This window comes from Mangifera indica, chromosome 6 (genome assembly GCF_011075055.1).
Source record: "Mangifera indica cultivar Alphonso chromosome 6, CATAS_Mindica_2.1, whole genome shotgun sequence".
Classification (NCBI taxonomy): Eukaryota; Viridiplantae; Streptophyta; class Magnoliopsida; order Sapindales; family Anacardiaceae; genus Mangifera; species Mangifera indica.
Window position 1 is genome coordinate 6,790,946 of NC_058142.1, and position 13,336 is coordinate 6,804,281.

General features: G+C 28.3%; 1 protein-coding gene across 1 annotated transcript; it reads left to right on the top strand.

Moving 5' to 3' along the window:
• The first annotated feature begins 10,797 nt into the window (after positions 1–10,797).
• Positions 10,798–13,336, top strand: LOC123218292 (protein CURVATURE THYLAKOID 1C, chloroplastic). The gene is made up of 7 exons (XM_044639662.1): positions 10,798–10,953; positions 11,032–11,137; positions 11,897–11,991; positions 12,118–12,204; positions 12,668–12,730; positions 12,852–12,889; positions 13,015–13,336. The coding sequence occupies exons 2-7, from the start codon at positions 11,038–11,040 to the stop codon at positions 13,067–13,069; spliced, it is 438 nt and encodes a 145-aa protein (XP_044495597.1). The 5' UTR covers positions 10,798–10,953; positions 11,032–11,037; the 3' UTR covers positions 13,070–13,336.

Below are 13,336 nucleotides of genomic sequence, written 5' to 3' on the forward strand. Positions count from 1 at the left end.
GTCCAACTAGTACAATGCTAACGGAATTATATATCATATTATATATAAAAAATTTAATTTTATGTATATATATATATTAAGTATCGTATCATATTTTATGATATAATTTTTAATAAATAAAATATTAATAAAATAATAAAAAATAATTAACAAGTTATTATTTTGAAAAATATCATCAACTCTTTTGAAAATCTAAAATTTCTTATATATATTTGTATCATATTATTATTTTCTCTGAAAAATATATTAATCATATCAATAATATAAATCATATAATATAATATATTTATTATATAATATTAATTATAATATATCTCATAATATATATTATTTTTTATTTATATTATGTTATATTATAGAATATGTATTATATATGATTAAATGTTAATAATTATAATAATACGGTCAAAGTGTTAGAAAAAAAAAAGAATAAAACAAGAAGAGCCAAGCCAAATAGCAATAAGCAGCTAAGTTAAAAGTAAGCCACATTGTAATCTGTGAAGGAAAGAGGAGAGAGAGATGTTTTCTTATTATTTTATTTTGAAAGTAGCTAATGCAATTAATGAATTTGCCTCCAAGCTCTTCTTTTTTTAATTCCCGTTCTTAAATCCCCTTATATTATCCTATACTCTTCTTCTAAATTAATATTTTATTCTACAAAACTTTAATCATGTGTCACATCAATTTGGACTATACTCACAAATGCAATTTATATTTTATCAATTAATCTAATATTTTTAAGAAAAAAAAATCAAATTTTTACTAAAAGAGATTTTAATTAATAAAAATTTATTATTAAAAATATAATTCATATACCTTTTTTTGATATAGTATCCTCTAAGTTATAATACCCTTTTTTCCAAATTTATAAAATATTTTTTATTATTCATTCAGTCATTACAATTAAATTAAATAATATTAAATAATAGTGATAAATAATAATAATAATAATAATAATAATAATAATAATAATAATAATAATAATAATAATAATAATAATAATAAGTTATTTCTCTCTTATTTTGATTATCCTTTGAAAACTTCCCGAAAAGCATCATTATTTTTTTTTTAATTCTTGGAGGATGAAATTATAAAGATTGAATTATATATTTTTATGCTTATGAAATAGTCAATTATTATATTTAAAATTTTAGGTGAGATCTATTTTTTTTCAATGTTTAGGTAATTTTAGTACATTGACATCGACATATTATGCAATTAGGATTGGATTCAAATCGCGCTAAGCTCGAGTTCGCTTGACTTCGAGCTCAGCTCGGTTTACATATAGTTGAGTTCAAGTTCGAACTCAAGCTCATCGAGCTCATAAAAGTCAAGCTCAAACTCGATTCGAATTCAGCTCATTTTTTTTTGTTATTAAAACGACATCGTTTTAATACATATTAGTCAAATCGATGTCGTTTTGTATTAAAATTTTAATTAAAAAATCTGACGAGTAGCTCAAATTCGATTAGGACTGGCTCGTATCGAGCTTGTTCAAGTTGGTTAGATTCAAGTCCAACCCTATATGCAATGATATAATGTGAATATGCACCTTTACAACCTTGGAAACCTCAAATTATACATCCTATCTAAATTAATTTCTATAAAAATCACAAAACATATCCGCAATAAACAAAACATACCCGTAATAAAAAATAAATTTCAAACTTTCAAAGTTAAAACCCTACTATAAAAAAAATAAAAAAATTAATTATAGTTGGGTTTTATTTATTCTAAGTAAATTTTGTTTATTGTATGCTTGTTTTACGGTTTTTGTAAAAATAAATTTGAGGAAAGACTATAATTTGAGGTTTTTGCCCATCTTATTGTATAAAACGTTTATATCATACAAAAAAATGATCACATCAATAGAAAAGCTGTGATGTCATTTTTATTTTATATTGTAAATAAGATAGTCGAATCATGTATTATATCGTATATTAAAAATTTAATTTTTTTATTATATATTGACTATCGTATTGTATAATAGGATTTTTTTAAAAATAAAATAATAATAAAAATCACAAATACTTTTAAAATTTTAAAATTTCCTCATATATACTTAAACCATATCATCATTTTCTCAAAAAAAATGTATATATATGTATCGATAATATATATCATATTATAAGATACGTATTGTATTATATGATACATCTATTTTATCGTATTAATTTGATACAATTCATAATAAGTATCGTTTTTTACTTTTATCGTATAGTATCATAAAATATATATCATATATAGTAGAATACTGATAACTGTGGTTGTTAAAAACTAGATTGTAGTTTGATACTTAATAAAAAACAGTAAAAATTGATGTCTCTCCTAACAAAAATTGAAAATTAGGTGTACTCAATAGAAAAAAATATATATCCAACATCCATATTTAAAAAAAAAAAGTTGATTATATTTTATTATATATTCTATAAGTAATTATTGATATAGATATTGATTAGAGAGTTAATTAATGCTGAAAAAGCATTGATGCAATAATTAATGAGGCATCACAATATATAATTAAAGGTTTTGGTAGCATATAGGTTATGATTTATCCCATCCGCAATTCAAACCTTGTGTGAACAATTCTTCTTGTTTGGGGGTTTTGTGATTTCAATTTAGATTATGTACATATGGTAGTTAGGAATGGTAGATAATGTCACATGGTATGAACAAACCTAATAAACTAAATATTAAATAAAAATAAAAATTTAATTAATTGATTTGAAATTTTATTTGAATTCCCCACCCCCCTCTCTCTCTCTACTTTATCAATCATTAATAATTTCACAGGAGGGTACTTTTTTTTTTTAACCGGGTTGTTACATTGGACTTAAACCAATTATACTTAGTAAAATAAATTCTAAATCTAATAATTGATCTTACAATATCTTAATATGTCATCGAGATTTGATTTTATATTTTTTTTATACATAGAATTTTCTTTTTTATCGCGTAAGCTATCCGTGAGTAGGATAAGACGGTGCTTTGTTTTTTCTTAATGTCAAGTTTTAATTATGTATGCTTTTCTTACCGGCCAAGTTTTGCTCCGTTCATATAGGAAATTAACTTAAAGAAAAGTACTTGAAGGAAAGGAGTAAGAAAAAGTTAAGAAAGTTTGGTAATTTCAATATGGGAAAAAGAGAAAATTAGAATGATTATGTATGAGAAAGGCTACGGTAGAGAGACTGAGCAGAAACAAAGTTTTAAAAAAAATTGTTGAAAGTTGACCATGAAAATCAATAGCAACAACCATATATAGTTTGTAGATAACAACTTCAAATTGTTGTTATGTAAATTATATTTCTTGTCCAACTAATTCATTGAGTATTCTTTATAATTAAATCTATAAAACTATATATATATATTTTTGATATATAGTTTTAGTATACAGATAATATACCATCATATAACTGAATAATTTTGAATTAAAGATAAAATAATATATAAACATATAAAAATATATCATTTATATGCATAAATTATTTATACATGATATCGCTTAAATAAAACTTATTACTTGTTCAAACTAGTAGTTGGGTACTGAACTCAACGTAGAGGTTGAACAACTGAAAAAAAAAAGTAATGGGTGGTATTTTTGCTTACACTGTAGATAACTTAGCTTTGTGAAGCGTCTTGGCTGGCATGCCATGAATTAAGCAATTAATACTTCTGTGATTTAATATTATTAATGTTCAACATTACACTTAGTTCTCTAATTGTGTATTAATATGTTGTGCGGCCATTCTCTCACCCTATGAGCGTCTAATCATGAAATTGATAAACAATTAGTCGAGCGAACAACAAAATTAGTTATGCAATAAGCATCCGACAATTAGGCATGTTGTCTATACGCAAGATACTAGATATAATACCTATTTGTTAATCAACTCATAATATTGATAGAATCATTTTTTCTAAAAAATAGTAGAAATGATGAATTTTGACCGTTTTCATAATCTCACTAACTTGTTATTCCCATCTCCTACTTTCACATGATCACATTCTATTTTATCGTAATCTCCTAGCGTTACAAGATAATACCGTCAATGACAGTTATTAGAAGTTTATATTTAATGGATTAGGATCAAGGTTGTTTAATCATATAATAACTCAATCACCTTCGCCTCTTGTCCTATAAATACATGATTGTATAATGACAAAGAATTTATTTTTGTAAACCAATGCTCTGTTGGAATTTCTCAAAAAAGTAAATAACATAATTTTGGACGTAAGCTCTTAAGCAATAGGTTGAACCGCTTTAAAAACATCATTGCACTTATCTCATTGATCACCTTGATTACCCCTTTTACATAGGGTCACATCTCTGATCTTAGTACTTTTTGCTGATACAATTGTTAACATCAACAAATTGATGTTAAAAGAGAGGCCTTCAAAAACTTATGAATTTTCTAGCAAAAACTATCTCTCTTTGTCAAATTCTAGTTAGAGCACTCTTTACCCTGAGGAAGAAAAAAGATTTCAAAAGCAAGATCAAAGGATGCCCCAAGTGATTAGGTAAATGAAGAAAGTCAAAATGTTTCTCTTGTAGAAAACTTGAACTTGTCATCAAAAATCAATTTGCCCTAATAGTTGAAAAACAACTGATAACATCTGACACAATAACATAATTGAAAGATGTTATTAGTGGTTTGACCATGTCATCATTGCTTTGATCCTATGAATGGATGACACTGCCTTGACAATAATGTGAGTGACTCCAGTCCCCTCTTAACCACTATTCGTTACAAGGTCCAAACTTCTTACATGACTACCTCTCATCTCTATCAACAAAGAGACACAATGTTTGCTTTAACATCACCATTAGGGACTCAAGTTTCCTCCCAATAGCTTGTTGCTAAGAACTCACCCGCCTCTCACACGATTACTTCATGTCTTTGTTTAGTAAAGACAACAATAAGATGCTTATGTTAAAGTAGGTGTTCTAGAGCCAACCATTGAGACTAATACTATAATCTAGAAACATTCATAACCTCAACATTATCCTAACCAAAGACGTATATCATCATGTTGAATAACCCTAGCGAAAGGTATTATTTGTGACAATATGGTGCAACACATAAGGGCATATTGACTATATGTCCACTAGGCTAACTCACTAGAAAATTTCACATATATGGTAAAACTAGTTTTTATGGAACAAATCTTCTAATGGATAATGGTGGATATAATCCTTAAACTTAAGATCATCAAAGTATCTTGTATATCGATTGACCTAATTTGACACTAGTCTAACATAACTTTTTTATTAGGGTTATCAATACAATAGTTGTTTGCTATATTGAGAAGTGTATTTAGACTATGATAGATCGATATAGGATTTATCACTCTCGAGCATGAAAGAAGATATCTTATGAAACTATTTGATTGATAACTACAACCAATTAAATCAATGGTCACAGTGCATTGGGGTATCACCTAAGTTCAATATCCAGTCATTACTTTGAAAGTTAAATTATAAATTCAAGGGTATCTAAGGTATATAGAATGTATCACATTAGCGGTTAGCCATTGTATAATGATATCAACCTCTATTAATATGTAACATGGGTCTATTTCCTCACAAATGGATTCAAAACGTATTGTTGAATCTAGTTGTAAGAAATTATAATTTAGGGGTCAAATGGTAATAACCCAAAAGTCAGGGCTAAAACATAATTTGACTAAAGGTTGACATTAACTGAATTTTCATATAAAATTTGACTTTTTATCGGTCAACGTAAGCCCTAGCCAACTTAGAGATTACATAAATGTTTTTCACTCAATCTCTCATCAAATTTATTCACCTTTTTACAACAAACTAACATTCATGCGATCCCTAAACTACTTTGCCATTATTCATAGTGTCTTGTCCCTTCCGTGTGGATGAGTAGATGCCTTGTTATCTTGTAGGGTGAGCATAAACGAATTTAGGGCAAATCTCAAAAAGGTAGAGCCTCTACATATCGGTATAGACTTAATGTTGCATGTTTTTATATGTATAATGTCTTACTAATTTCTAGGTTTTATGCATCTCGATTTTATTATTTTGTGCCTATAATGCACCGCAAAAATTTTTAATTTCAAGCTATAAATATCTTACAACTTCCCAATAGAGGAATTAAATCCTTATTAGTGTGCATGTGTTAGCTCATTATAAAGGCATTGTCCTTAGATGTGTAAAGCAAAACTCACATCAAGTAGACCAATTCATCAACATTCAATGTGCATATGATAGCTCACATTATGAAGATGATGCCCCTCAACTTGCAAAACATAACACACATCAAGCAGACCAAGGCGTTAACATTTGAAATTAGATGAAAACTAACTCATAGAAGGTGTTGTCCCTTGACATGTAGAAAATAACTCATGTTGAGCAAGTAAAGGCATTGACATACAATGTGCAGACGATAACTCATTCCATTAAGACACTGACTCTTGATGTGTAAGGCATAACTCATATTGAGCAAATCGAGCTATTAACATACGATGTGATAATAACAACTCACGTTATAAAGATACCACTTCTTGCCACCATGCGATAGCTTAAGAATTGTCTTTTAACGGTCTAGGAAACCCAAATTACCAAGCCCAAAGATCAAATTGGTACAACCACTTGTACATTTGATGAGCCCTTCCAAAGAAAGTGGTCAAATGCAACTTAATGAGTATCTTACTACCGCTGCTCTGGCAAGCCCTGGACATCCTAGCAGCCCAAACCAATGACCCAAATGTCAAAATTGGAGGATCTCCATTCTCCCCGCTCATCTGCAATGCACCCCTATCTAATGACTTCAAAACACCCTATATGGCTTTGTGTGACAAAGCAAGTGACACATGGAATCACTTAGATTGGTTCAACTATATAATGAAACTCCACCAAGTCTCTTGGTCTTATAAATGAAAAATTATGTAGAGGGAGAAGCAAGACAATTCAATGTAATCCAATAACACTTTTAGAAAAACTCATTGGAGAGCTCATTTGTAATATTTTACAATTATTCTGCCAAACTCATATCAGAGTACTCAATAACATTACAATAGATGTAGACTTATGAGCAATGAATTAAATTACTTTCAAAACATTTTTATTTTTTATTTTTTTCCTTATTTGGTTAGAAACGACCATACACATAATTAAATGGTCAATTCCTCTCATTTTCATCCCCTTGCATGAGATCACACCTATTATGCATGTTATACATGTACTTCTTGTTGGTACAAATTTACGTATCAACAACACATGCATTCAATTAATTTATATCCATCTATTTATCACAATTAAGAAACTAATTATCCATTTAAACTCAAACGTCATTATATACTAAAACAACCTCAAATGTGGCAATGGTTTACAGCTTTTAAGGCTAACAAAACTAACATTCTAGCATAGATTTCCAGTCTCCAAGCCAATATTTAAAGCCTAACACGACACTCCAAGCTTCCTTTTTATGGCCAATGGTAACATGAGGGTCCACGACAGATGGAAAAATGAAAATCTTTCTGAGATGTGTTTTGGCATTGATAATCGAGTCAAACATGGATGCCAGGCCATTAAAAAAAACAGACGGTACATTCATCAAGCTTTTTAAGATGTCCAGCTTTTCTGAGACAGGTAGCTCGCTGTTGAAGAGTAGATGAAATATGGTAGTTTCAGAAGACAGATGAAAAGCTAACACAAGAGATTAAAACAAAAAAAAAAGAAGAATAATATTTTTACTTATTTTAATCCGTGCATGCAATAAAATTAAAGGTATGTTTATATGTTTATATGTTTGCTGTTTTTGGTTTCATTCATTAAAAAATGCCGACGATTTTTGCTTTGCATTGAAGTCATGTTAACTTTCAAAAAAGGAAATGGATTCTCTACCTCTTTCTGCATGTGCCCCCTCTTAGTTATTGGATTATTAATGTAATTTACGAAAATTTTAGAATCACTTTTACTTTCTTTCTTTGTACGTTTTGTCTGTGTGTGCCGAAGGGGTTCTTAAAGAGGAACTACCACAAGTGGGACTGATTAGATTTATTAATTAATCATGATTCGTGCACGTTTTGGTATTAGGATAATTGAATATTATTTGCCTAAATCCTATATGGGTTGTGTTCAATTTGGTTTTTTGCATTGAACTTCAACTATTATATTATAAGTTTGGTGAAATAGGATAAAGCCAGCGAAACTAAAATGGAAATAACTTACATTAATGCCTAAACAATTCATGTTTATTAAAATAGTAGTGTTATGTGTATAAACAATAATATATCATCATTTGATGGGACAGTTTTTAATTAGAGATAAAATAATATCCAATCACATGATGATATGTCTTTTTTTATACATAAAATTGTGTACATTATTTAAACACATAATTTTATTGTTATTAAAACAATTAAATATGTGTATCCACTTTTGATACGCAATTCGTATATACTATTGACATATCATTATGTGATTAGGTGATTTTAAATTAAAGATAAAGTAACACATAATCACATAATGATATATTATCTGTATATACGAATTATATATAAAAAATGAGTACACATAGTATTGCTCTAAATGAATAAAACTATATATACAAACAAATTATATAAATTTATATATACAAACTGATATGATATAACTTGTAATTATATAATATGATTCTTTATTTTTTCTCTTACTTTAAAATCACCCAATCAAGTGTTACCACCTTAATAGATAAATTTGTATAATTTAAAATCACTCTAGTTAGCTTCCTTACCAAGAGTATTCAGAATATATGGTTGGAATACTCAATCATATTAATATTTTCAATAAAACTATATGTATATATATTTTATATATAATAGAGATATATATATATATATATATATATTAATATATAATTAAATAATTTTAAATAAAAAATAAAATAATATTTAATTATATAATAATAAACTATCTAAACATTTAAATTAAATATTAAAAAAATATTTGAAAGCACTGTTTTAATATTTTTGGGATTCGCATAAATAATGAGATATTCGTGTCTCATCCCAGGATCCATCCTTCAATGAATTTGGCGGTAACAGCAGTAATGCCGATTGGATTCTTACAAGTAATTAGTTCCGCAGACACTGCAACGTCTGTCTGCTCCTAAATTCTATCATCTCATTAATTATTTATTATCCTTCAGCAAATTCAAGGCTAGAAATGAGATGAAAATGCATGAATATCAAGCTAGGGCAACGGTGAATCAAGTACCAGAAACTTTAAAAGCCATACAAATTAATATATCACATGAGTACAATTCAATGAGCATGAAATTCATAAGTATATTAATTACAGTCCACTTGACACCTCGGGTGGGGATTCTTCGCGTTATAATATATACGACAAAATATCTTAACCATGTTTATTCACGTTACATATTAATTGGTTAATTTATTTTCATATGTCACATGCAAGTAAAATTTTGTCTATTATTTATTAAACTTTAGTGGACGAAAATAGAATTATGTAAACTTTGAAAACAGCCACGGTGCATTTGTTTTGGTTAATATTTTATTATTAAAATTAAAATATTATTATAAAATAGATTAATTAGAGAATTATTAAGTATATATTATTATTATTATATTTAATATAATTTCATAAAAATTAATAGGTATAAATAATTATTGTGTTTGGTTATAGATAATAAAAAAATATTAATAAATTATTTTATTAAAGTAATAAAATATTTTAATAATTTTATATTATCAATTATGATATGACAGATAATATAAATGATAATCTTATTATTATCTGTACTGCTATTAGAGATTACCAAAGTACTCTTAATTTTTATTTATTAATTTTTTATGACAAAAATAACTTTATTTTTAATTAATATAACAAGTAATATAAAAAAATATTTAGAGTAATTATTTTTAAAGATATTTTAGTAAAATAATATATTATTATTTTTTTATTACTTCTAACTAAATACAATAATTATTTATATTTATTAATTTTTATCAAATATAATAATAATTTATATCTAATAATTTTTTAAATTATCTATCTTTAATATAATTTTTTAATTTTAATAATAAAATATTATCTTAACCAAACCTATCCTAAGTTTTGGGTTGTTGGGTTGTGATCAATAGCATACACTATAAAATGTTACTTGGCCCAATTAGAAATGAATATGAATTAATTACCTAGAATTAATGCATTCCAAGGCCTGCATACTATATAAATAATTAAACTGATCCTCTCGGAAAATTTAAATGATAATTACAACTACAAACAAATATAAATACAATTAGATTAAGGGTTAGTAAAACCGATAAAATATTAAAACTTTTAATAAAAAGACTTGAGTTTAAGTCTTTATTACACTTGTAAAACCTTAACTTATCTGACCCAATAGTTAAAAATCCGATTACTGTATCTTAGATTTATCCGTAAAATAATACAGCCAGGTTCCTAGTTACTAAAAAATCTTGACTTACCTAGAACAATCACGTCCAACCAATAAAACATGGCCTCATTTTTATATCTTGTTATTCTGGATTTTTGAGGCAAGCAGTAATGCTAATGTCACATAATTATCCATTTATTAACATTCCAAGTTGGAATAACATTGAATGCTAGCAATATGCATTTTCTCATGTGTTTTTAGTGTTTTAGCAATGCATTGGGAGTTTTTCAGTCACTATTTTCCTCAGAACTTGTTTGGTTCTGATGAAGCATGAGTCACATTTTCTCTTAAATGGCTCATTTGTGATTTTATGCATTTAGCTTTCATCAATTCTTTTGACCATGTAAGGTCTGGGCTCAAATAATATATCACAAAAAGCCCAAATTTATTTTTGCGGTGTTTGCATACTCTCTCTCTCTGCAGGCTGCAGCTCTAGCCACAAGTTCAGTCTCTTTATATCCAAATATTTGCCTTTGATTTTTATTTTTTCTGTTGTTCTATCACTTTTGACCAATCTTAGGTAACCCTTTTTTAGAAGCTTTATTTTTTAAAAATAAAAATTAGTCTTTTATGCTTCTGATTTTGTATTTTCTTTCAGGTATACATGGCTTCCATTACAGCGAACCTGCCTCCACCATTGTTGGTTAAAGGTAGAAGAACCCTTTTCAGAACTCTTCAAAAGGTCCCATTTTCTCCAATTAAAGGTGAGATTTGTCTATCTACTCTGAAGCAGCTTTCTTTATAATTTATATATTTATATTGTTGTCCTTTATTTAATGTAGTTTGGTTAAAATAATACTTCCTTCGTTTGAATTATGGTCACTGATTTGTTCCTAATCAAGTTCTTTTGTTGACATTTTGTGCCAGTTACCTTTGTCAGATGATGCATCTATGTTGATATTGTCAATAGGTTGCTGTAATTTACAAGGGAAAAAAACTAGGCATAATTGGAGATTTAGAATATTTTTTAGTAGTGTTTGGATTTTGAATTCAGATTTGTGTTCATATGATTAGTGTCAGTTTTGGAATAAAAATTGGAATATGGCTCACTAAGTATGTTTTTAATGAATTTGTGTAACTACTTGCAAGTGAAACTACCATACATGGAAGTTTAAGCTGTGGATTGTAAAGATGAAAGAGTTGGGCTGGAAACTAAACAATAGTTTGACGATATGTGGTGCTTGAAAATTGATATCACACCGAGCAAAAATTCTTAACCTAGTGTGTTTTTCTTAAAAATAATTTAGACTTTGACTCCTGTTAAGCCAGGGAAGTTTGACAGAAGGTGAAACCTTTAAGAGCTGAAATTATTTTTTGGAAGTATGAATTTTATAATTCCATGCTTGCAGACCCTGAATTTTGATGTTGTAAGTGAAACATCAAAGTGAGGTATTAGAGTTCATTGAGTTCAATTCGATGTTCCGCACACTGCTTTTGCTTATTATTATTTTTTTAAATCACAGGGAGACAAAGCCGTGTTAGTGTTATTGTGAAAGCTACTGGTGAAAGCCCTGATTCTTCATCCTCACTTACTATTGTTAAGTCTGTGCAAAATGTTGTGAGTACACTTTTATTGCCTTCATTGACAAGCTGAAGCTGTGTTTTGAGAAGTAAAAGGTTATATCACTTTTGTTTCAGTTACAGATTGATATTTTCCAGATTGGCTTTGTATTTTCTGTGACAGTGGGATAACTCTGAAGATAGACTGGGACTGATTGGTTTGGGGTTTGCAGCTATTGTGGGACTATGGGCATCAGTAAATCTTGTTACTGTAATCCCCTGAATTCTTAATTTTCCATGCTATGAAAATTTAATCTTCAGAATATGAACTCTTATTTTTACAATTATGGGAGATACACATGTTAGGTGTTTGAGATATTGGAGTGTTTACCTTAAAATCAGCTTGACTTGAAGTATTAGAATTGATCATGGAAGGAATAGGAATGAACTTTCAACTGAAAACATTTGCCATTTCTCATACTACAATTGTCATTTTCCTCAACTGAGAAGATGGGAGGTTTATTGCCTTCACTTATTTTCCTTGGTTTTGATTTGAGAAATCCGAAATGTCAACATTTCTGGAATGAATTACATTGCATTTGCACTGATTATTTTTTGTGATAGACATCTTTCACTTTTGTTTTGATTCTCAACAAAACATACTTATGGCTACTGGCCTTCAGCTTTGTAAAGTTTCAGATGGTAACAATTCCTTTTCTTATTGATATGAACAGGCCATTGACAAGTTGCCACTTCTCCCAAATATACTAGAACTAATCGGAATATTTTTTTCTACGGTAAGTATTGGAATATGTATATAGAATATTTGCTGGAAATTCTGTCTCTTTTATTTTGCATGATACTTCTTTCTCATCTTTTGCATTATTATCAACTCACACTTATCTCCCTGCTTTTCAGTGGTTTGTATACCGCTATCTCTTGTTCAAACCTGATAGGTACATGTTTTTTCAGCCAATGATATTCATGAAAATCACAAGGATTTTATGTTTTAAATGTCTATCATTTGTGTAATTATTTAGTGTCATTGCCTAATTCTAATCTTGAGCTTCTTTGCTTGTAGGGAAGAGCTTTCCCAAATCGTCAACAAGTCAATTTCCAATATCTTGGGCCAGTGAATTGCACAGCCAAATAACATGTAATATAATCAAAGTGTTAAAGTTTTGTGTAGATCTTATATCCGTATTATATTGACAAGCAAAGCATGGCTGAGATTTCATTCGAAAGTTTACACTTTCTGTAAGCTTCATGATAGAACAATACTGTGGCTCCTGGTTCCCAAATGTGGTTGTCTTGGAACTTCATTTTGCATGTTGACATTCTGAGTATCCCTACTCCTATGTTTTTTGTTTGCCCATGAAAAGGAAAAATGGTTTGTTGTCGCA